This window comes from Dendrobates tinctorius, unplaced genomic scaffold (assembly GCF_039654945.1).
Source record: "Dendrobates tinctorius isolate UK_male_01 unplaced genomic scaffold, ASM3965494v1 ptg000383l, whole genome shotgun sequence".
Classification (NCBI taxonomy): domain Eukaryota; kingdom Metazoa; phylum Chordata; class Amphibia; order Anura; family Dendrobatidae; genus Dendrobates; species Dendrobates tinctorius.
In genome coordinates, this window is record NW_027362049.1 from 331,712 (window position 1) to 358,349 (window position 26,638).

The 26,638-nt window shown below is 42.8% G+C and overlaps 1 protein-coding gene across 1 annotated transcript in view; it reads right to left on the reverse strand.

The window, feature by feature from the left end:
- The window catches only part of CYGB (cytoglobin), an 80,345-nt gene that overhangs the window by 9,355 nt on the left and 44,352 nt on the right, over window positions 1-26,638 (reverse strand). The window contains exon 2 of the mRNA XM_073563193.1: window positions 6,139-6,370. Coding sequence (XP_073419294.1) covers window positions 6,139-6,370 — 232 coding nt within the window. The remainder of the gene's footprint in view (window positions 1-6,138; window positions 6,371-26,638) is intronic.

The following is a 26,638-nucleotide window of genomic DNA, read 5'->3' on the forward strand; positions in this document are numbered from 1 at the left end:
GATCAAAATAAAAAAAATAGTAAATAACCCCCCTTTTATCACCCCCTTAGTTAGGCAAACATAATGAAATAAAGAAAATATATTTTTTTCATTTTTCCATTAGGGCTAGTTTTAGGGCTAGGGTTAGGGTTAGGGCTAGGGTTAGAATTAGGGTTAGGGTTAGAATTAGGGTTGGAATTAGGGTTAGGGTTGGAATTAGGGCTAGGGTTAGGGATACAGTTAGAATTAGGGTTAGATTTAGGATTAGGGTAAGAATTAGGGTTAGGCATTAGGGTTGGAATTAGGGTTAGGGGTGTGTTGCGGTTAGGGTTGGAGCAAGAATTGAGGGGTTTCCACTATTTACCAACTTTGGGGGTCTAATTTATCCTGTTACCCTTGGGAAAATAAAAAAATTGGGGGCTAAAAAAATCACTTGGGAGTTCAAAGTGCTCACCACATATCTAGATAAGCTCCTTCGGGGGTCTAGTTTCCAAAATGGGGTCACTTGTGGGGGGTTTATACTGTTTAGGCACATCAGGGGCTCTGCAAACACAACATGACGCCCGCAGAACATTCCATCAAAGTCTGCATTTCAAAATGGAGCTCCTTCCCTTCCAAGCTCTCCCATGCGCACAAACAGTGGTTCCTCACCACATATGGGGTATTGGTGTATTCAGGACAAATTGCACAACAATTTTTGTGGTCCAATTTCTCCTGTTACCCTTTAGAAAATAAAACATAGCGGGCTAAAAAAAATCATTTTGAGGAAAGAAAAGTGATTTTTTTATTTTTACTGCTCTGCGTTATAAACTTCTGTGAAGCACTTGGGGGTTCAAAGTGCTCACCACACATCTAGATAAGTTTTTTAAGGGGTCTAGTTTCCAAAATTGTGTCACTTGTTGGGGGTTTTCACTGTTTAGGCACATCAGGTGCTCTCCAAAAGCGACATGGCGTCCAATCTCAATTCCATCCAATTCTGCATTGAAAAAGTCAAACGGTGCTCCTTCCCTTCTGAGCTCTGCCGTGCGCCCAAACAGTGGTTTCAGCGTACTCAGGACAAATTGCCCAACAACTGTGGGGGTATAATTTCTCCTGTTACCCTTGTAAAATAAAAATTTGGGGGCGAAAAGATCATTTTTGTGGAAAAAAATGATTTTTTTATTTTTTTATTTTCACGGCTCTACGTTATAAACTTCTGTGAAGCACTTGGAGGTTCAAAGTGCTCACCACACAGCTAGATAAGTTCCTTAAGGGGTATAGCTTCCAAAATGGGGTCACTTGTTGGGGGTTTCCACTGTTTAGGCACATCAGAGGCTCTCCGAACGCAACATGGCATCCGATCTCAATTCCAGCCAATTCTGCGTTGAAAAGTCAAATGGCGCTCCTCTTGCGAACTCTGCCGTGCTCCAAAAAAGTAGTCAGGAGATATTGCACAACAAATTTTGTGGTTCATTTTCTCTTTTAACACTTGTGAAAATAAAAAAAATTGGTTCTAAGGTAAATTTTTGCAAAAAAAAATATAAATGTTCATTTTTTCCTTCCACATTGTTTTTGTTCCTGTGACGCACATAAAGGGTTAATATACTTCTTGAATGTGGCTTTGAGCACCTTGAGGGGTCTAGTTTTTAGAATGGTGTCACTTTTTGGGTATTTTCTGTCATGTACACCCCTCAAATTGACTTTAAATATGATGTGGTCCCTAAAAAAATGGTTTTGTAAATTTTGTTGTAAAAATGAGAAATCACTGGTCAACTTTTAACCCTTATAACTTCCTAACAAAAAAAAAATTTGTTTCCAAAATTGTGCTGATGTAAAGTAGACAAAAGTAGACATGTGGGAAATGTTATTTATTAAGAAATTTGTGTGACATATCTCTCTCATTTAAGGGCATAAAAATTTAAAGTTTGAAAATTGCAAAATTTTCAAAATTTTTGCCATATTTCCATTTTTTTCATAAATAAACAAAAGTCATATCGAAGAAATTTTAGCACTAACATGAAGTACAATATGTCATGAAAAAACATTCTCAAAATCAGCGGGATCCGTTAATGCGTTCCAGAGTTATAACCTTATAAAGTGACAGTAGTCAGAATTGTAAAAATTGGCCAGGTCATTAAGCTGCAAGATGGCTTTGTCACTAAGGGGTTAAACATAATTCTGGAACCTTTTTGTTAATAAATGTCCCCCAAAGTCTTTTCAGCCAAGTGCTGTCTGATAATTAGCCATGACAATCATTTCACAACTTTTACTGTTTCGGCAAGTGTTTCCACCAAACGTTTTCAGACTCCTGAAGGATAAATCCTTCTAGATGTTGAGCACAGTGATGAATTTGTCAGACACCACTGGAGCCTGATGGACCTCATGAGCTTTCCATAGGGTTTGTTAGGTTCTGCTACAATAGCCATTGTGTGATTGAATCACCACAGAACCTCCTATACAGATGTGAATCAAGTTTCTGTCAAATATGTATTTCAGAAGCAGGGCGACAATTATTGTTGGACTTTTACTAACTGCTACATTGGTTGTCACTCAACTTATTAACAAAAAAATGTATTTAATAGGAAGCTGATGTCAAGAAAATATTTCATCTGTATTTTTAAAACAAATTAATGGAGCTTTCCCAACTTTTGAAAAGAAGGTATAGTGCTAGGTTACACCTAGTCTAGTGCTGCATCCACGTCTCAGTATTTCTCTGCAGAGTGGCGTTCCAGCTGCCCGCTGTGTGGGGAACTGCACCATCACCCAACTGACGTGACTAGAACCAGCTGCAGTGCACTGCGCACTTGGCTATGTAGGGAAAACTTAGAAGGGAAGACAGCACTAAATTAGAGCTGCGACCCTATAATTCTCAAGATTGATGGAGTTTCCAGAAATCGGATCAAAAAATGTTGGCATCTCATGGCTATATGTCATTACTTTAGAGGATGAAAATATACGGTACCTTTAAGTTAAAACTGGTTATAATTCACTTATTTAATATGTTGTAGCTGTTATCAATGGTTACTGCATCCAGAATACATAATCCCAATGGTGACTGCAGCCCAAAAGCAAAGAATAATCCCAACGATGACTGCAGCCCAAAAGCAAAGCATAATACCAAAGATGACTGCAACAAATAAGCAAAGCATAATATCAAAGATGATTGCAGCCCAAATGCAAAGTATAATCCCACCAGTGACTGCAGCCAATAAGCAAAGCATAATACCAAAGATGACTGCAGCCCAAATGCAAAGTATAACCCCAACAGTGACTGCAGCGATTAAGCAAAGCATAATCCCAATGGTGACTGCAGCCCAAAAGCAAAGCATAATACCAAATATGACTGCAGCCCGAAAGCAAAGTAAAATCCCAACAGTGACTGCAGCCCAAAAGCAAAGCATAATCCCAACAGTCACTGCAGCCCAAAAGCAAAGCATAATACCAAAGATGACTGCAGCCCAAAAGCAAAGCATAATCCCAACAGTAACTGCAGCCCAAAAGAAAAGCATAATCTCAATGGAAACACCAGCTAAAATGTACACTCCCAATGGTGACTGTACCCACAATGCCTAATCCCAATGGTGACTGCACGCAAAGTTCATGATCCCAATGGTAATTATACCCAAAATGTTAAATAACATGTTCTGATCATCAGTTCCATTTGAAGCCATAAGTATACATACATGTTATGAACGAGTCACCGAGGAGGAAAAGACAAAAAGCAAGCTAAGCCCAAAAAAACGCAGAGGTTGGTAACTAGCAGATTGCAGACCCCCGATCCTATCCACAACAACTAGCAGTAGCTGTGGAGCGTGCCTACAGTGGTCCTAGATGCCTCGTCACGGTCGGAGAACTAAATAAGCCTAAAGAAAGAAAGGGATAATCTAAACTGCCCCAGAGCAGACCCCAAAGCAATAGACAGCCCCCAACATGTATTATCAGTGAAACAAGATGAAAACACAGACACAGATAGAAAGATAGGCTGAGCAAACGATGGGGCCCTCACTAATTAGAAAGGACAGGAAAGAAAAGCTGCTGTCTGCAATCACACAAAAAACCCTGCCAAAAAAAATGTCCAACACGTCTGATAGAAAAAGGCCCTGAAGTCGCTAGACTTCAAATCACTATATCAGAACTCAGGTATAATCTGAAGACAGAGCAAAAGAGATCAACTGATCAGAGACAAAATGGGGATTCAGCCCAGTCCCAGACAGGGCTGGCTGAACACAAAAACTAAGTAAATCAGACAAAAACTCATATGAACAATAGCAGAGAAAACTTAGCTTTAGGAAGGCAGGAACCAAACTGGAAACCAGAAGCCACAGTCAGGAAAAATCACCAGCAAGAAACTAGGGAGTCGGCTGCCTTAAATCCAATCAGAAACTCCTGATGTCCAATCGCAGTCCTCTTCCTCAGGTGGCCGGTCTCTGCCATTTAGATCAGCTTCATTACCTCCCTTCACCAACAGAGGGAGTCCAGATAGAGAACTCACTACTTCTCTGTCAGCACAGCCAGCTCCATAACCCTCACCAGAAGCCAGAGGCAAACCCGAAAATGAGCTCACAACACATACACTTAGGATGAAGTCATCGAAACTCATATTTATATCATCAGGAGTTTCCAGGTCAACAAACTTTAGTTTTAGCAAGTTGCTTCAAAAGTTCCAAATTGTTTGGAAAATATTCCTGTTGTAGACGCTTTTGATGGGCTAATTGACATAATTTGCGTTAATAGGAGGTATATACACTGCTCAAAAAATTGTATTGTTTAGTGTTCCCTTTATTTTTTTGAGCTGTATATATTGCAGTGTTTTATCCCCATCTTGCTGCTGCCAATTTTTTGCTTTTTCATTTTTCCCTCCACTTCTAAAAGTCATACATTTTTTATTTCTCCATTAACATAGCTGTAAAAGGACTTGCCTTTCCTATTTTCCACTACATTATATGGCAAAATGAATAATATCGCTAAAAACTACAACTGCGGCACAATTCTAAAAAAACACAATTCTACCATTGTTTTTTGGGTTTCTTTCTTAAGGTTAAAAATGACTTGACAAAATTATTTTTTAGGGCAGTACACTTGCTGTAAAAGAAAACACACACACACACACACATATATAAATTTTAAGTAGTAGAAAAAAATTCATAAAAGAACATTAAGGCTTGTGTGACCACTTTCTGGGATCCGTAGCTTTTTTATGTTTCTGTCAATGGACCTGTGTAAGGGCTTGCTTTTTGTATGGTGAGTTTTAATACCATTTCGCTTTTTACGGTGATGAAGCAGCGACAAAAATAGGCAATTCTTGGGTTCATTTTTTTTTTTTTTTACAACATTTAACTTATGAGTTAAACTATTCAATATTTTGATAAATTGGAATTTTACTGATTTGGTGATATCAAATATGTTTATGTATTAATTTTTTAATGCCTTCATTGTCTAAAGGGGGAAAAATAAGTGATTTGAATTTCTATGCTTTTTAATTTTTTTAAATGTTTTTGCTAATTTTTAATTCTATCTCTTAGGTTTTTTTTAAATCTTTTGCTTTTCTTATAAATAAAAGAACCATCCCAATAGTGAAGCATCAGGGTGGCAGCATCATGTTGTGGGGTGCTTACTTGCAAGAGAGACTGGTGCACTTTACAAAATAGATGGCAATATGTGGATATACTATGTGGAGATGTTGAAGCAACATCAACACATCAGCCAGGAGATTATAGCTTGAGTGCAAGTGGGTCTCCCAAATAGACAGTGACCCCCAAGCATACTTTCAAAATTGTGACAAAAGGGCATAAGGACACAAAGTGAAGGTAATGGCGCATCACAAAGCCCTGACCTTACTCCCCAAAATCTAACATTTTGCATTTGTGAACTATAGTAGTGTTTCTAAATGACCGAAGAGCGGGAAAGTGTAGGTTTAAATTTCAGGAATTGTCAAAATTTCAGTGTGGATAAGGTGTATGTAAATTTATGATTGCAACTGTATATTGTGTTATATTCCCTTCACATTAAAAACTGCTTTCAAAACCATACGGACTTACTATATGTGGTCACTTGTAGAATTTAAAGGCAGCTTTAGATGTGAATGAAGAAAATGACCAAATGTAATGGCAGAACAATACAACATTACTAAAACAATTAGTAAAGCTCCATTTTGTAAAAAAATATTTTGAAACCACTCACCTTAAAGAATACAGGGTCCACTTTATGTTTCACTGCATGGCTTTTCCCCACAATAGCCAGGACTGTGGCCACCTTTTCCGGATCTGAAAGGTTTTCAATCACACTGTTGATAGCTCCCATTACCCTCCGGCCATGCTTACGCAATTGAGCGCTACGCTCCATCTCAAGAGGGTCCTCTAGGTCCTTAAACTGGCTGAAGTACTGCTTGGCAGTTGGGAAGTTGACAAAGAACCTTTATTTTGCAGGTCAGAGAAAGGAACAAATACAAAGGGAAGAGAAAAAGAGAGTCAGACATTAGTGCAAAATAATAAAGAACATAAAGGTAAATCTGCCAAAGCTAACAGACACTGCGCATTGCCAGGATGAGTATTTGTATAATGAGTCAGGCTTATCTAACGAGTATCAATAAACTCTGGTGCACAAACTATTTTAATTACGGCTTATAGTACTTTGTTACATTAAAGAACTGTACCCTTCCACTGATCGATAGATGTGTCATAAATGCCAGGTGGGAGCCACAGTTCTGGGAAACCTACTTATTAAGGCCTGTTTCACACTTCCGTTTGTTTCCATCAGTCAAAATCCACCGTTTTGCAAAAAAAAACCGGATCCGGCATTTTTTTTGACGGATCAGTTTTTTTTTCCCATTGACTTGCATTAGCAGCGGATTTTGACGGATGGTCATCCGTTGGATCCGTTTTTTGACGGATCCGCCAACATTTTGGTGTCCGCTTACTTGAATGGACGGACAATGAAACGTTTTTTGTGTGCACGGATCTGCTTTTTTACACTGAGCATGCCCGGAAGAATTTCCTTGCCAGAAATTTAACCCCAAATCCCGTTCTGGCGGCACAAAAAATTCTCTCTCTCTCTCTCCTTTTCCAGGCTGCGGTTCCTTTAAATTTCCAACTTCAGCGGATCCGTCAAAACAACGGTCCGGTGGCACACGTTGTGTCACAACAGAAAAGGATCCGTCTTTTGCATTTTTTCACAGATTGCAACTGACCAAAAAAACGGAAATGTGAAAGAGGCCTAAGCAACAAGGTATTCATTGACACTTGTTTTCAGAGGCAAAGCAAATTCTAAAATAAATGCTACGGAAGTTTGCTAAAGAACCAAGAACTACACTGCAAGCGCATTCACATCTACACCGGCACAAACACAATCCAGGCCACTTTACATCAGCACATTGGTGGCTCCTGTTGTTCAGTATCTAGGGCACACCTTAGCTATACAGCAGCACCCTCTGAAAGAAGTATATCTTGTCTTAATTTTTCAGTCCACGCTCCAACTAGTAGTAAAGCCCATTTTGGAGAGAATCTAGATTGGATGACCAGAGATACAGTCAGACTTTTGCTTTCCTGCACACTGGTTTTTTCACACATGCAGTAAAATAAGCCACTGACACTTTAAACTGCATACACACAGCAGTTTAGTTGCAGAATGTCTCTTCTTGTGGAGAGTGACATGCCTGACATGCCAGAGTAAGGAGACTTATAGACCACACAATGCTTTTCTGGGAAATTAAATATGCAAATTGCTTTTTCAGAGAGGAAGAGGACTTAAAATCCAGTTGAAAATAATGATAGGAGAGGGAGCAGACAGCTGACGCTTCCTCTCCCATTATTCTCAGTGCTGAGGGCTAGATGATGTCACTACAGAATGCCCTCTGTGTTTAGCAGTGCAGAATGTCAGAAGACACTGAGGAGACCGGAGCATCAGAGGAAACGGGGAGTACTTGATTTTTTTTATGTATTGTGGTGTAGTGACCACTGTGTCCGCTAGGGGGCGCTGTGTGGATGTCCCAAGAGAGAGGATGAGTGGCAGAATCCTGAAGGACCGTTATGTATCTCAAGGTGGGTGGCCTTGAGGTGGAGACTTATGTGTGTGTTGATCAGCAATGATATTGCTGAGCTGTTGTTGAAATGTGTCAGGGAGAAGTCTCCAGGTAACTGGGGAGACGGGCGACCCAGTTACCTACAAACCCACCCAGGGAGTGTGTTTGAGAACAATGTGATTAAAGTGTGTGAATGGTTCAAGGACCTGTGATGAGGTCATAGCCATGTGACCCGGTGGGCGTGGCTACGGACCATATAAAGTGGCCAGGGTAGGTCACATGTGGTGAATGCTGGGACCTGGTTGGTCCGTTTTGGAAGGTCCAGTCTGAGAGAGATGGGGCTGTCTTCCTGACAGCAAGGAACGCTGTGTTGAATGGCTGCGCGTGCCTGATGATTCCCTGAGGGAATGGACGTCTGCAGCATGATGAAGGAACTATGAGGAAACCCTGACGTGGGTGAGATAGCTCAGGCTAGAAAGCGTGTGTATGCATAACCTGTATGACTACAGGGTAACAGAGCTCAACTCTGTCATGGACGCTATGCTGTTAAGTGAACTTTAAGTTGCTGTTATGGGTTTATGCTGCTGAATAAACTTCATGGACTGTTATGATTTTATGGAAAACCTGTGCCGAATCTGATTTTGTGGCTGCTGAGCGAGTATTCAAGCTGAGCGAGTATCCCCTACTTGAATAACAGCGCTACCTTACAATTGGTGGAGATTGCAAAGGGCAATATTGTAGCCTTGTTGCTGGGAGCAACGGTAGAGGACTGAAAAATTAGGAGAAAGAGACTGGTGATTGCTAGGGTGCCTCTGCGGAGAAGAGGTACCCGAGGACCTGTGTGGCCGACACAGGTAATGGACAGATGTTCGTGTTGTACTGACCTGGGTCAGTGAGAAAGACTGTGTACCTGGAGGGTTCAGTGTGCAAGGTCCTGGAGAGTCAGTGTTGGGAGGTTCTGGAAGAAGAATCGGATCCCTGGAGCACGTGGTATGACCTTGGACGTGGTGAGGCATGAGTGTTGGGCAGTCACAGGCGGAGACGGATGTCCTGAAGAGCACCCACTGAGCCCCTGGACCTGGTGAGGCCGGTGTGTTGGAAAACCCTGGGAGGAGGGTCGGCTCCCTGAATAGCACTCGGTGAGCTCTGTGTGTTGGACGGTCTCAGGCGGAGACGGAACGTCCTGAATAGCACACAGACAGGACACGTGAGTTTTGTGTGGTGTTTTTTGTTTCTTTTCTCAACTCAGCCTGCGGTGGCTCAGTGGGAGTCAAGAAGGTGACAAGCGGCTTCCTGTAACTCGGTGTGGTTACGAAGGGGACAAGCGGCTTCCTGTAACTCGGCGGGGTTACGAAGGTGACACCAGCAGCCGTATGTGAACAGCAGCCGGTAGTGTCAGTGATCGGTGACAGCAGGAGCTGTGGTGTGCCAGCAAGGACTTGTGTAGTATCGTAAGAGATATAAACTGTGTGGTGTGAACTGTTGTCTGAGAAGACCGGGATAACGGACATGGGGAAATCCCGAAGGGGGCGGTGGCCCAAATCGGGGTGGTAGCCCACAAGTGGGTGGAGTCCCAGAGGGGGGTGGTGACCCAAATCGGGGTGGTAACCCAAAAAGGGGTGGAGTCCCAGAAGGGGGCGGCGACCCAAATTGGGGTGGTCCAGAAAGGGGCCGGTGTGTCAAAAGAGGAAATGGCAGCACTGGTTGCTTCAGTGGGTATGTCTGGGGAACCACAGTGTGTGTGTATGTCTTTTGAGGAGTGCGGCATGTATTTTCCGGATAATGACTGGCCACAGGTGTGTACCGTGATACTGCAATGGGAAGGAGTCTCTGGTAGACTGGACTCAGAGAGTCAGGAACTCCTCTCGCTTTATCTCTGGCCGAGAAAAACGTCAGGGTTCGCTGTAAACACGGGGTCATGGTGAACTATGCTGTAGACTGAGTAATGTTCGAGGGGACCAAAGGTGGTGAGTGCCAAGGGGGCAGGATACCACGGGACTTAGTCTATACCTTGGAGAGTGGCCGGGACTTTGTTTTGTTTGATGACGTATGGTCAGACGATGGAGACGTTTCGACTGTGGGGCCAGAAGATACTGAGACGGTGACTGCTCCTGACATGGACAGGTCAGAGGTAGAACTGACCGGAAGAAGAGGTACATCTGCCCAACGTACGCACCTGACGTCTTGTGACATGACGGATGGTGGGCTGGGAGATGAGACGACTGGACTAGACACACACTCAGAGGGTAACTGGAGAGTTCACTCGACTGACGGGACTGACCCAGTGGTACCCTCTGACAATATAATTAAAGAGGTAGTGGTGCGACACGTGCTGGCCAAAAGAGAACAAGATCATGAGATACAGTTAATAAAGGAGACAGTGGAAGGACATCTCGAACGAGAAAGAGTCCTGAGACAAATGGCCGAGCACAGGGTTGAGGAGCTCGAGAAAGAAGTCTTGGAGCTCAAAGAAACTGTAAGTGGTCTTGTGCAGGAGAAGAGCTTGGACAGTGATGTACAGCGGCTGGGTCCAATTGGTGGTGGGACAAAGCTGCCGGTGCCCGTCTTTGCAGAGGGTCGTGAAGAGATGAGATCTCGAGAAGTTGAGGAGCTGAGAACTGAAGAAGACAGTCACCCGGTCGGGTCAACTTTAGTGAGGGAAGTGTCCGTGGTAAAGCCAGAGCCTCCTGGCCAGGAAGAGAGCAAGGCCACGACCTTCAAGTTTGTGATTGATGTGCCAGAGGACATGCAAGAAGCCTGTACTGAGGAAGGTGTGCATGAGGCTTTTAGAGAGGCGGTCAAGGCATGTAAGGTGCACTGGGCGCCTGAGACTCGGCAGTTGGTGATAATATCAGCCAGGGAAGACACAGCAAAGCGGGTGGCTGTCCTGAAAAACATGCATCTGCAATATCTTCACGCCAAACAGTTTGTTAGGCGGAGTAATATGAAAGCTGCTCAATGCCTAGAATTAACAAGGGAGGCGATGGATCAGCTGGGTATGCGGAAAGATGTAGTTCCGGTACCCAAAGGTCTGATTGGGAGAATCATTGGAAGATTCGGGAAGGTAATGCAAGACCTTGTGAATATCTCTGGTGTGGTGAGGGTGAGGATCCCTCCTGATGATGATCAGGTATCCAGTGAAGAGGGTAGGATTCTCATCATGGTGGTTGGCTCCGTGAAAAGCCTGAGAAATTTTCAGATGCTCTTGGAGTATCGAGTGGGGTACCTGCAAGAGATTGAGCAGTTGAGGCTGGACGTCGATGAATCAATAAAGAGGTACAGAACACCAGGTGGCGGCCGCCTTCAACCCAAGATGTAAGGACCCGAAGGGTTCCTCCAAGAAATGACATGGCAGATGGCCGAAGAATGTCAGCAAGTGGCAGTCCGACGGGCCGTACGAGGCTAAGAGACATTAGTTCCTGTGAGACGTTGAATGGGTCAGACTCAGGCCAGACAGTAGGCCCAATTAAGACTGATGACCGCACCAATCGGGAGAGCCAGTCAGTGGGAGAAAGGTCAGGTGACGAAGCGCACTGTAGGAGGGTGGTGACTAAACAGTGTCTGATGATGCAGACAGACTGTAATTGGAGGGCCAAAGATCAGGGCCGGGATTCTGACCGCTGGGGGTGGGGGAGGCCTAACGTAGAGATGAGGCTGTATGACAGATGGAGACGATTCTCTCGACCTGTGGGGCAAGGTGTAATGAGTGCCCGGTCTAGAGATCCTGGTGTAATGTTGTGTGTTCAACCCCACAAGTTTGAACAGAGGGGGAGGTATGTGGTGTCGTGACCACTGTGTCCGCTAGGGGGCGCTGTGTGGATGTCCCAAGAGAGAGGATGAGTGGCAGAATCCTGAAGGACTGTTATGTATCTCAAGGTGGGTGGCCTTGAGATGGAGACTTATGTGTGTGTGTTGATCAGCAATGATATTGCTGAGGTGTTGTTGAAATGTGTCAGGGAGAAGTCTCCAGGTAACTGGGGAGACGGGCGGCCCAGTTACCTACAAACCCACCCAGGGGGTGTGTTTGAGAACGTTGTGATAAAAGTGTGTGAATGGTTCAAGGACCTGTGATGAAGTCATAGCCATGTGACCCGGTGGGCGTGTCTACGGACCGTATAAGGTTGTTAGGGTAGGTCACATGTGGTGAATGCTGGGACCTGGTTGGTCCGTTTTGGAAGGTCCCCTCTGAGAGAGATGGGGCTGTCTTCCTGACAGCAAGGAACGCTGTGTTGAATGGCTGCACGTGACTGATGATTCCCTGAGGGAATGGACATCTGCAGCATGATGAAGGAACTATGAGGAAACCCTGACGTGGGTGAGAAAGCTCAGGCTAGAAAGCCTGTGTATGCATAACCTGTATGACTACAGGGTAACAGAGCTGAACTTTGTCATGGACGCTATGCTGTTAAGTGAACGTTATGTTGCTATTAAGGGTTTATGCTGCTGAATAAACCGCATGGATTGTTATGATTTTATGGAAAACCTGTGCCGGATCTGATTTTGTGGCTGCTGAGAGAGTATCCCCTACTTGAATAACAGCGCTACCTTACAGTATGGAGAATTAAATGGGGCCCATTATACGGTATGGAGCATTATGTATGGCCCATTATACTGCATGGAGCATTATGTAGGGCCCATTATACATATGGAGCAATATACGAGGCCCATTTTATACTGTATGGAGCATTATATGGGCCCATTAAACTGAATGGAGCAATATGTGTGGTCCACTATACTATATGCAGCAATATATGGGGCCTATTATACTGAATCTAGTAATATGTTGAGCCCATAATACTGTATAGAGGATTATGTTGTGCCCATAATACGGCAAGGAAGACTATGTGGTGCTCATAATACTGTATTGAGGATTATTTGGTGCTCATAATACTGTATGGAGGACTATATGATGCCCATAAAACTGCATGGAGGACTATGTGGTGCCCCTAATACTTTATAAAGGACTATCCAGTCTGGCCTAAAATGATAAGTCTTCAGTCACTCTGTGTGCTGTGCGCTGGGACGAGTCGCCGGTTTCTGAGCTATTGTAGAATTTACAATAGAGATCACTCATGTAATGTAAGAAGTAAGTGAAATCTTTGGCATTGTACTATATCTATATTTCTCTGCCGTATCTGTGCATCATGAATTGTGGTATGTGTTAAAGGTGCCCACTGAGACTCTTTTGCCCAGGGCCCACGAAAACCTGGAGCTGGCCCTGAGAGACATCATGATTCCAATGCATATTGAGCCCAATGTAACAGCATGAGCTGCTAACTTCAGTGATTGACTACAGCAGTGATGTGAACTGTAATCATGATGTCACCGCTGCAGCCTGTGAACAAAGAAAGGAAACAAAAGAGCAGGAGAAGGTTAATAATAATGGCTCTTTATATTATTTTAACCAGGTGCTAACCAATAGACTGGAGAAAGTTATAGTAGAAAAACCCCTTTAATATGAGATCTGCCTCTGGACACCAAAGATGATGTTGCAGTCTTCCAAAGTGAGAACTATAATAGCTTTCTCCTTTGGTTCAGAGCGGGGTTCTAGGCAGTTGATTCCGAGCTATGAAGTCCATGTTCCCTGATAGGTTATTTAGCCAAGTCAGTGGCATAACATCAAGCCTCAACACAAAATCTCCAACAGGGCCCTCAACTATGACATGTCTTTAATTGCACTGGTCTTCTCATATGGGCCGAAGAGAGATTTGAGCACTTCTAGACTTTAGGGCCTGGTTGTGACTACAACCCCTACGGCTACAGATCTTCTTGGCTTCCTGAGGAAGCCAATGTGAAACGCGCAGAGGGGCACGTGTTACACTCACAGCCATGAGTATGGCTAAGAATCAGCAATGACATGACTTGCTCCACCAGGGTTAAATATTTGGATGGTCACTGACCTTATAAAATGGATGGTACTACATACTTCCCCCTATGTGGTGATAGTGTGCCTGTCATTTCCTAATTACTTTTTGTATAATTAGTTGCACTGTCACTTTATATATACATTTGATTGAACATGATGGTTCTGTGTTTCTTTCTCCCATCTTCATGCCTGTGGGATGACACCACATTTTTTGGTGCACCTTTTGACCAGATTTGAACAGCTCTGTTATTGATAAAACTATTTTGAGATATGTTTTGTACTGTTTATCATGAACTATTTTTTCATATATACCTTTTTAATTACTACTTAATTTTTGTTGGTTTATACGCTCCATGTTTCTAAGTTTCAACCACTACAGGCACTATAATTATGCCCCCAACCGGACAGGGGCAATCCTGTTGGCCAAACTCTTTAAGCATTTTTCTAGAATATAATCCTCTTTAATGAATTTTCTCAGAACATGTTGAGATCTAAAATCTTACAAAATTTTAAATACTGTGATTAAATAAAGTTACATTAGCAATGTATAGATCTGCTGCATGTACTCCATTACTTTTAAAATGTGGAAACAACTGAGTATTTTGGGCATTTCCACATGACCGCCCACACAGTTTATTGAAATCATTAAAGCTGGCCATAGATTTAAACGTTTCCCTCTTGCAGTGATATATTTCATTCTCGTGTCAGGGAAGAATCTTCGTTCTATCATATTTACAATGATGAGAACAATTTCCCATGGCGATAATCTTGGCCATCTTTCCATTGCATTTCTGCTATGTATATTCTCGCTTGATTGTTACAATGCATTAGTTTTTATATAGCAAATCTTCACTGGTTGCCTAAAATATATTGACTGGTGGGATATAATGCCAGAGCTGAATAGCTTTATAACTGACTTATGTTGGCATGACTTTCAGCCCCCCTATCCAAGAAGTAAAGTATTTACAAAGTTACGGATAGTAACATTTTTTAAGGGGTCGTCTGTTGTGGGCCCAGTTTCTGGAAACCTCTATGAGCTATTTTCACTTGGTTCTGCAGGTTATGCATTTCCCATTTATAAAAGTCATAATGAATGGCCATCCATGTAAACCAGGAATAAACCAGGTTGAACAGAAACTCCCGTATGTCTAATTGGAGCAGACTACAACTTAAAACGTGGTGATTATATCTGGTTATTAAAATCAAATTTATTGTGAATGTTAATGGTTTCAGTAAGCAGACTGTATCAATTTATTGCAGTTGAAAACTTTACAATAGTCATACTGGATAATGGACGTTATTGACCCTGACAAGGCAGGATTTATAACCGACAGAGAGGTGAGAGACATCACCATCAAGGCCATGAATATTATTCAAAGAGCCAAAATAGTCGACACTTCTTTGATGCTCCTATCTTCAGGAAAAGGCCTTTGATCGGGTCAACTGGGTGTTTACGGAAGAGGTGCTAAAATCAATAAGGTTGCACAGCTCCATGCTAAGGTGGATTTTTTTCCCTCTACAGTACCCCCTCCGCCTGTGTTCCAGTGGTATTCTCTCTGGGATATCTGCTATTAAAAATGGCACTCAACAGGACTGCTCTCCTTTAATCTTTATTTGAACCCTTCCTTTGTCAACCCAGATAGTACGGGCTTAAAAATTCAAAACATCTCCTATAAAATTGCAGCCTATGCTGATGATCTGTTATTTTTTATAACTAATCTGATCGTCTCACTGCCAAGTTTAGTGTTGTCATTTAAAAGATATGGTTCAATATCTAACTTTAAAATTAATTTATATAAATCAGAGGCCCTGAATATAAATCTTTCATCTAAAATAGTCTCATCACTGCAGAATTCGCTTACATTTCGTTGGTCACCACAGTTCCTGAAGTACTTGGGCATTTTCCTTTCAGCAGATATAAATTCAATCTTCAAACTTTATTTTCTGCCATTACTCCAGCCATTAACTCCATTCCGACATTGGGCATAAATTTACACTGATGTCGGACTCCCTCCCTTTGATGTGGGCTCCGGCGGTTAGCCCACATCTTTCCCGGGACATGTCAGCTGTTTTGAACAGCTTACTAGCAAAACCGTTGGCACTACCCTATGTAGACCGGAATGGTGCACAAGTAGGATCCCAATCCGTGAATATCGATATATATAAACTCGGCACACACCCAAAAATGATAATGTTGCAGAACGGTGATTTTAATAGATAGCAGGACATACATACAACGTTTCGGTCTAGGACCTTCTTCAATGTACTGAAAAATTAAACAAACATAACGAAATAAAAGAAAGTATTTACAATAAATTCCATGGGTTTCTTTACAAAGAAAAAAATTGCATAATATGCTGAGACATCGGTCACATTATGGCACAAAATGTACTAGAGTGCTAGGGACACAATCATGGAGACAAGGAACAACAAATAGAGGAGAGGCACATACCATTAGAATGTACTGTGAGCTCTTAGTGATTGGGCTTTAAAGGAAAGCCTAAACAAAGGGGAATGGAGCTGATGAAGCAACCATCCATATTAAGTGAAAGTGAACTCAGTGGCACCAAAAGACTGACATACCAGTACTGCAGGGAGGTAACTATAGCCGTCCTACTGTAGGAAAAGAAAGAGCACTGAGTGATTGCTTGGAAGGTGCTATCCACACAGACTGGTTGTGTGGACAAAGAGAACGATCTTACCGTGCTATTTTGTGGCGTGTGGACGCGGTATCCGCCGCGGATCCTATGGCGCTAAGGTATGGAGGAGGTGGCGGTGTTATATAGCCCAGGTAGAGTGCTGTTTATCCTATCAAGCGTGCGCCACCGGAAGTGGGTGGGCGTGTGTATGACTGACGTCATCCGGCGCATCAAGCGCTGAGAGAAGACGTGAGTGGGGGCGTGTCAGAACTAGGCCCCGGAAGTATGTCACAGCCTGGCAGGCTGGAACACTACATAGTGAGGAGGAATATGTTACCATGGTTACAGTCGCAGCGTTACTAACAGGAGTGCCAAAAGGGGAAACAGTGGTTGTTCAGTGATTGGTGGTGAAGATTCAACAAAAGTTCACAGTTGTGGGTTCTGTAATTGAAATAAAACATAATTAGTCCAAGTGAAATGGAATAGCGTAATAAAATAAAGAACGAGAGAAATCAGAATTATATGGCATGACAACAGTACTGATATGTTACGTCAAGATCATTAGTATAAGATTACATCATAACATTAGGAACGGAGGAAAGCCTGTACATCATAATCTTTGTTTAACCCTTTGGGTGCCAGGGTATTAAGCTCATGAATCCAATAGGCCTCCCTTCTTTTTAAGATATTAATACGGTTACCTCCCCTACGTGGCAGATGGATTTGCTCTATTACTTGGAACTTGAGTTGGGCAATAGAGTGACTGGCAGTGATAAAATGGAAGTGGATCGGAAGAAGCATATTCTTGCACCTAATAGTAGACTTGTGCTTCGATATTCGATCCCTAATATGCTGTGTAGTTTCCCCTACATACAAAAGGCTGCAGGGGCACTTAATGAGATATATTACGAATGAGCTATCGCAAGTGTAGTATTCACGGATATTATATTTTTTGCCCGTGTGGGGGTGGTAAAAGATGTTACCTTTCTGTACATTATTACACTGCATACATTGTAGGCAAGGGAAGGTACCGAATTTAGGATTAGAAAGAAAATGTTGGTGTTTAGGGGACTAGGAGAGCCAATGTCAGCTTTAATTAGGATGTCACGCACATTACGCGGTCTCCTAAAGCAAGGTAGGAAAGGTTCCCTAAATGCCTCTACCTGTGGGTGGGCTGTTGTTAAAAGATGCCAATGACGCCTAATACTAGAATGTATACGGTAGGCAAATGGATGGTAGTCATGAACAAAAGCAATGCGATTAGTGGCCTTTGGTTTAGAGGGGGAGGAAAGATCCAGATTATTCAAAGTGTCTATGGGGTAACCCCTCTCAAGAAATTTTGTACGCATTTCTTCCATGCGTACTTTCTGGGTCTCTGTATCGGACACTACTCTTTGAACCCTTTTGAGCTGTGACTTGGGAATCGCATTTTTCATTTTAGTTGGGTGGAAGCTTGTATAATGAAGCAAGCTATTGCGATCAGTGGGTTTCCTATAGAGGTCAGTAGTTAGATGGCCTGACTCATCTTTAATGACAAGTGTGTCTAAGAAGTTAATCTGTTTGAGGTGATGTGTCATAGTAAAGCTTAAACCCGGCCAGGATGTTTGTAACATGGAGAAGAAAGAGTGTAGTGTTTCTAATGATCCTCCCCAGATACAGAAGATATCGTCGATGTACCTCCTCCACACTATAGCGTGAGTGTGGAAGAGGTCATCATGATAAATGATGCAATCCTCAAGGTGAGCCACATAACAATTTGCGTAGGGGGGCGTGTATCCTCAAAAAGAAAAAAGTTTTTAGTTAATATGATGGACAGTAGTTCGAAGCATAAATTAATTTGTTCAGGGTGAAAATTGGATAATTCCAATAGCCTCCGTACTGACTGGATACTCTCAGTATGGGGGATGAATGTATACAGATCTTTAACATCCAGTGTGACTAGAATGGCATCTATAGGAATGTGATCCAGGGTACGAATTACGTCCAGGAAGGCTCCTGTGTCCAGTAGGAATGATGGTGTTAATTTAATGAGAGGTGTTAAGATTTTCTCCAAATACTTGGAGATAGGAGAGAAGATAGATTCCGTGGAGGCCACGATTGGTCTGCCAGGTGGATTCTCAAGGTTTTTGTGTATTTTAGGAAGTATGTAGAAAACTGGCATAATGGGGAATTGTTTGGTTAGGTATTCACACGTTTTGCTATCAAGGACCCCATGTAGTTTGTATTTTGTCAAAGTAGTCTGAATGAGATGCTTAATTTCGTTAGTGGGATCCCTATTAAGTGGTTCAGAAATTGATGTATCCCTCAATTGGCGATATATCTCACTCAAGTACATGCTCTTGTCTAGAATAACAATGGCTCCCCCATTGTCTGCTGGTTTGATGATCAGATCCTTATCATCTTGTAGAGTTTTTAGTTCTTGTTGATCTAGTGCAGTGAGGTTGGGTGGGAAATGTATACGCCTTTTATGGATATCATCTCGTAAGTTCTGAAATTGCTGTCTACAAAAGAGATAAAAGTCTCCAAAGCATGTGAACCCGTGGGTGGTCTAAAGGTACTCCTGTTCCTAAGACCCAAGCTATCATTCCTATAGATGCCATTCTAGTCACACTAGATGTTAAAGATCTGTATACATCCATCCCCCATACTGAGGGTATCCAGTCAGTACGGAGGCTATTGGAATTATCCAATTTTCACCCTGAACAAATTAATTTATGCTGCGAACTACTGTCCATCATATTAACTAAAAACTTTTTTCTTTTTGAGGATACACATTATCTGCAGACTAGGGGGACCGCGATGGGCTCAAACGCCGTGCCCCCCTACGCAAATTGTTATGTGGCTCACCTTGAGGATTGCATCATTTATCATGATGACCTCTTCCGCACTCACGCTATAGTGTGGAGTCGGTACATCGACGATATCTTCTGTATCTGGGGAGGATCATTAGAAACACTACACTCTTTCTTCTCCATGTTACAAACATCCTGGCCGGGTTTAAGCTTTACTATGACACATCACCTCAAACAGATTAACTTCTTAGACACACTTGTCATTAAAGATGAGTCAGGCCATCTAACTACTGACCTCTATAGGAAACCCACTGATCGCAATAGTTTGCTTCATTATACAAGCTTCCAACCAACTAAAATGAAAAATGCAATTCCCAAGTCACAGCTCAAAAGGGTTCAAAGAGTAGTGTCCGATACAGAGACCCAGAAAGTACGCATGGAAGAAATGCGTACAAAATTTCTCGAGAGGGGTTACCCCATAGACACTTTGAATAATCTGGATCTTTCCTCCCCCTCTAAACCAAAGGCCACTAATCGCATTGCTTTTGTTCATGACTACCATCCATTTGCCTACCGTATACATTCTAGTATTAGGCGTCATTGGCATCTTTTAACAACAGCCCACCCACAGGTAGAGGCATTTAGGGAACCTTTCCTACCTTGCTTTAGGAGACCGCGTAATGTGCGTGACATCCTAATTAAAGCTGACATTGGCTCTCCTAGTCCCCCTAAACACCAACGTTTTCTTTCTAATCCTAAATTCGATACCTTCCCTTGCCTACAATGTATGCAGTGTAATAATGTACAGAAAGGTAGCATCTTTTACCACCCCCACACGGGCAAAAAATATAATATCCGTGAATACTACACTTGCGATAGCTCATTCGTAATATATTTCATTAAGTGCCCCTGCGGCCTTTTGTATGTAGGGGAAACTACACAGCATATTAGGGATCGAATATCGAAGCACAAGTCTACTATTAGGTGCAAGAATATGCTTCTTCCGATCCCCTTCCATTTTATCACTGCCAGTCACCCTATTGCCCAACTCAAGTTCCAAGTAATAGAGCAAATCCATCTGCCACGTAGGGGAGGTAACCGTATTAATATCTTAAAAAGAAGGGAGGCCTATTGGATTCATGAGCTTAATACCCTGGCACCCAAAGGGTTAAACAAAGATTATGATGTACAGGCTTTCCTCCGTTCCTAATGTTATGATGTAATCTTATACTAATGATCTTGACGTAACATATCAGTACTGTTGTCATGCCATATAATTCTGATTTCTCTCGTTCTTTATTTTATTACGATATTCCATTTCACTTGGACTAATTATTATTATTATTATTATTATTATTATTATTTATTGTTATAGCGCCATTTATTCCATGGCGCTTTACATGTGAGGGGGGTATACATAAAAACAAGTACAATAGTCTTAAACAATACAAGTCATAACTGGTACAGGAGGAGAGAGGACCCTGCCCGCGAGGGCTCACAATCTTCAAGGGATGGGTGATAATACAGTAGGCGAGGGTAGAGCTGGTCGTGCAGCGGTTTGGTCGATCGGTGGTTACTGCAGGTTATAGGCTTGTCGGAAGAGGTGGGTCTTCAGGCTCTTTTTGAAGGTTTCGATGGTAGGTGAGAGTCTGATATGTTGTGGTAGAGAGTTCCAGAGTAGGGGAGATGCGCGAGAGAAATCTTGTATGCGATTGTGGGAAGAGGAGATAAGAGGGGAGTAGAGAAGGAGATCTTGTGAGGATCGGAGGTTGCGTGCAGGAAAGTACCGGGAGACGAGGTCACAGATGTATGGAGGAGACAAGTTGTGGATGGCTTTGTATGTCATGGTTAGGGTTTTGTAATGGAGTCTCTGGGCAATTGGGAGCCAGTGAAGGGATTGACAGAGGGGAGAAGCTGGGGAATAGCGGGGGGACAGGTGGATTAGTCGGGCAGCAGAGTTTAGAATAGATTGGAGGGGTGCGAGAGTGTTTGAGGGGAGGCCGCAGAGCATGAGGTTGCAGTAGTCAAGGCGAGAGATGATGAGGGCATGGACTAGGGTTTTTGCAGATTCTTGGGTGAGGAATGAACGGATGCGTGAAATATTTTTGAGTTGAAGTCGGCAGGAAGTGGAAAGGGTTTGGATATGTGGTTTGAAGGAGAGATCAGCATCAAGGATTACTCCGAGGCAGCGAGCTTGTGGGACTGGGGAGAGTGGGCAGTCATTTACTGTAATTGATAGGTTCGTAGGGGGGGTCACGTGAGATGGGGGAAAGATGATGAATTCTGTTTTGTCCATGTTGAGTTTCAGATATCTAGTGGAGAAGAAGGATGAAATAGTGGACAGACATTGAGGGATTCTGGTTAGTAGGGAGGTGATATCTGGTCCAGAGATGTAGATCTGTGTGTCATCAGCATAAAGATGATACTGAAAGCCATGAGATTCTATGAGCTGTCCCAGGCCAAAGGTGTAAATAGAGAACAGCAGGGGCCCTAGGACTGAACCTTGTGGGACTCCGACAGATAGGGGGCGAGGTGAGGAGGTGGTGTGTGAGTGGGAGACGCTGAATGTCCGGTCTGTTAGGTATGATGAGATCCAGGAGAGGGCCAAGTCTGTGATGCCGAGGGATGAGAGGGTCTGTAATAATAGGGAATGGTCCACTGTGTCAAAGGCAGCCGACAGGTCCAGGAGGAGGAGGACAGAGTAGTGTCGCTTGCTCTTGGCAGTTAAGAGGTCATTGGTGACCTTAGTAAGGGCAGTTTCAGTGGAGTGGTGTGACCGGAAGCCAGATTGTAAGCGGTCGAAGAGGGAGCAAGAAGAGAGATGGGAGGACAGTTCAAGGTAGACGTGTTGTTCCAGTAGCTTGGAGGCGTATGGGAGAAGTGATATAGGGCGATAGCTAGATACAGAGGATGGGTCAAGAGAGGGCTTTTTGAGGATAGGTGTGATGGAGGCATGTTTAAAGCTTGAGGGGAAAACACCAGTTGTTAGTGATAGGTTGAAGAGATGGGTTAGGGTTGGGATGAAGACTGTGGTGAGGTTTGGGATGAAGTGGGATGGGATCGGGTCGAGTGCACAGGTGGTGAGATGTGATCTTGAGAGTAGAGTGGAGAGTCGATCTTCTGTAATGGTGGAGAAGTTGGTTTTGAAGGTGGAGGGCTGGGAAGTCGGGAGGAAGGGCTCTGGGGGTTGTTGACCAAAACTGTCCCTGATGTTATCAATTTTCTGCTTGAAAAATGAGGCAAAGTCTTCAGCTGAGATGAGTGGGGAGGGAGGAGGTGCTGGGGGGCGGAGGAGAGAATTGAAGGTGTTGAATAACTGTTTAGGGTTGTGAGACAGGGAGGATATGAGAGATGAGAAGTAGGTTTGTTTAGCTGTGGCGAGTGTGGTCTTGAAAGTAGTGAGGGACTGTTTGAATGCGATGAAATGCTCGTTGGAGTGGGATCTTTTCCATCTGCGCTCAGCAGCCCTGGAAGCTCGCCTCAGCTCTTTGGTCAGGCTGGTGTGCCAGGGCTGTCTGTTGATTTTGCGAGTTTTGGTATGTGTAAGTGGGGCAGCGGATTCCAAAGCTACAGCTATTGTGGTGTTATATAGAGCGGCAGCGTCATCCGCATTGTGTAAGGAACTTATATCTGTAAGAGGGAGGAGGGATTCGGAGAATGAGTGTAGGTCAAGGTGTTTAAGATTCCTGCGAGGGTGTGAAAGTTTGTGGGGTGGGGATTGTAGACATGGAGTGAAGAGGGAAGAGAATGTGAGCAGGTTGTGGTCAGAGAGAGGAAGAGGTTTATTATGTTTTATTTCAATTACAGAACCCACAACTGTGAACTTTTGTTGAATCTTCACCACCAATCACTGAACAACCACTGTTTCCCCTTTTGGCACTCCTGTTAGTAACGCTGCGACTGTCACCATGGTAACATATTCCTCCTCACTTTGTAGTGTTCCAGCCTGCCAGGCTGTGACATACTTCCGGGGCCTAGTTCTGACACGCCCCCACTCACGTCTTCTCTCAGCGCTTGATGCGCCGGATGATGTCAGTCATACACACACCCACCCACTTCCGGTGGCGCGCGCTTGATAGGATAAACAGCACTCTACCTGGGCTATATAACACCGCCACCTCCTCCATACCTTAGCGCCATAGGATCCGCGGCGGATACCGCGTCCACACGCCACAAAATAGCACGGTAAGATCGTTCTCTTTGTCCACACAACCAGTCTGTGTGGACAGCACCTTCCAAGCAATCACTCAGTGCTCTTTCTTTTCCTACAGTAGGACGGCTATAGTTACCTCCCTGCAGTACTGGTATGTCAGTCTTTTGGTGCCACTGAGTTCACTTTCACTTAATATGGATGGTTGCTTCATCAGCTCCATTCCCCTTTGTTTAGGTTTTCCTTTAAAGCCCAATCACTAAGAGCTCACAGTACATTCTAATGGTATGTGCCTCTCCTCTATTTGTTGTTCCTTGTCTCCATGATTGTGTCCCTAGCACTCTAGTACATTTTGTGCCATAATGTGACCGATGTCTCAGCATATTATGTAATTTTTTTCTTTGTAAAGAAACCCATGGAATTTATTGTAAATACTTTCTTTTATTTCGTTATGTTTGTTTAATTTTTCAGTACATTGAAGAAGGTCCTAGACCGAAACGTTGTATGTATGTACTGCTATCTATTAAAATCACCGTTCTGCAACATTATCATTTTTGGGTGTGTGCCGAGTTTATATATATCGTTTTGAACAGCTGACATTTGCCCGGAACAGCCTCCGGTGGAATTGCCATCCACCCGCGGCTATTGACCCATTAAATGCCGCTGTCAAACTCTGACAGAGGCATTTAACTCACGTTTCCTGCCATTGGGCCGGAAATCCACCCATCGTTGACCCCCATCATGTGATCACGGGTCACCAATAGGTTGGCATGACAACCAGAGGTTTCCTGGAGATCTCTATGGTTGTCACTGCCGGATTGCTATGAGCGCCACCCAGTGGCTCATAGCAAGTCAGCAATTCTGCTACATGCAGGCGATCTGATCATCACCTGTGTGTAGCAGAGCCGATCGGGTTATGGCAGCTTCTAGCCTCCCATGGAGACTATTGAAGAATGCCAAAAGTATAAAAAAAATTTAAAAAATGAGTTCAAATCACCCTTTTCGCCCAATTCAAAATAAAACAATAAAAAAAATCAAACATACACATATTTGGTATCGCCGCTTTCAGAATCGCCCGATCTATCAATAAAGAAAAGGATTAACTTGATTGCTAAACGGCGTAGCAAGAAAAAAAGTGAAAACACCAGAATTACTTTTTTTGGTCACCACGATATTGCATTAAAATGAAATAATGGGGATTAAAAGATCATATCTACACCAACATGTTATCATTAAAAACGTCAGCTTGACACGCAAAAAATAAACCCTCACCCAACCTGAGATTACGAAAAATGGAGACGCCACAGGTATCATGTTTGGTGTTTATGAACTCATAATGACCAGGAGAATCATAATAGCAGGTCAGTTTTAGCATTTAGTGAACATTGTGAAAAAAAACCAAAAAACAAGTGTGGGATTGCACTTTTTTTTGCAATTTCACCGCACTTTGAACTTTTTTCCTGTTTTCCATTACATGATATGTTAAAATCAATAGTGTTGTTCAAATGTACAACTCGTCCCACAAAAATCAAGCCCTCACATGGCCATATTGACCAAAAAATAAAAAAATTATGGCTCTGGGAAGAAGGGAAGCAAAAAAAAAACACAAAATGGTCCACTTTGCTTATAGTGAAATCCTTAGACCTGAGTCACACTTGCGAGTGTGATACGATAAACTCTTGAAAGTCTGTCGCATCAATACCCGACACTGCCGCCGGCACTCGGGACCAGAGTGTGCAGCTGCATATATTTCTATGCAGCCGCACACTCTGGTCCCGAGTGCCAGCAGCAGTGCCGGGTATTGATGTGAGTTTCTCGCATCACACTCGCAAGTGTGACCCCAGCATTAAAATGAGTGTCCTTCCCCACATTTTGAATCTCCTTCAAACCCTGCCCATTAAAATTCCTAGTTCTTTTTTCAAATCTTTTACTTCCCTACAAAACGCTTTTTATGGCCGAACAAACCTGCTAGACTTCTGCAGTCCCTCCTAAGTAGACCAAAAACAGAGGTGGTTTAAGCCTTCCAGATGTAAAGACATATTATCTATATGAAGACTTGACTTTATAGTAGATATGAGGCCTTCTATAAAACTTGGTTCTATTAAATTTAGTTACAACACTCTAGTGAATACGGAAGTCTCTTGCTCTCTGTCCCTCAGACTTAATTGCCCTTCATGTCATGATTGATGGGTCTTCTGGTTTGATTCCCTTGTTCCTCTTTTTACTCCCCTTTCCCCCTTCCCTTCCACCGCTCTCTTTTTGTCTATGTCTTCTTGATGATAGTCACTTGTTTTCTGCTCTTTTTCTTTTTATTTACATAAAATGAAAAACTTTGACGAAACTAAAAACCACACTGTGGAATTCTACTTATTTTACAGATATTTGCCTAGATATTTTAGGAATTAATTCTTCTATGTATTGATTATTATGTTCTGTATGGTATTCTTCTTTGCTTCAGGCAATTAAACAAAATACCCCAACCAAGTATTGAGTACATTTACTGAACATACATTTCAGTAGGCCAACATTTCGGATTTTAAAATCATTTTTTAAGCTGGTGTTATAAAGTGTTCTAATTTACTGAGATAATTACTTTTGGGTTTTTATTGGCTGTAAGCCATAATCATCAACATTAACAGAAATAAACACGTGAAATACATCATTCTGTCTGTAATGATTCTATATAATATATGAGTTTCACTTTTTATCTTGAAGAACTGAAATAAATTAGCTTTTTGATAAAATTCAAATTTTGTGAGAAGCACTTATATCTCTGCATACCAGTATAAAGGACCTGTATATCTCTAGATACTGTACCTGTACATTATATTAGGGATAAAATAAATCAGGGCTATTTCTTCCTCAAAAGTGACTAAAAAATTATGAAAAACAATTAAAAGAATGTCATTTTTAATAAACTTCTTAAAAATAAACATAACAAAATGTGATATGTGTATACTTATTTTGTAAATGAGGGCAGCACGGTGGCTCAGTGGTTAGCACTGCAGCCATGCAGCGCTGGAGTCCTGGGTTCGAATCCCACCAAGGACAACATCTGCAAGGAGTTTGTATGTTCCCCCCGTGTTTGTGTGGGTTTCCTTCGGGTACTCCGGTTTCCTCCCACACTCCAAAGACATACTGATAGGGAATTCAGATTGTGAGCCCCATCAGGGACAGTGATGAAAATGTGTGCAAACTGTAATGTGCTGCGGAATA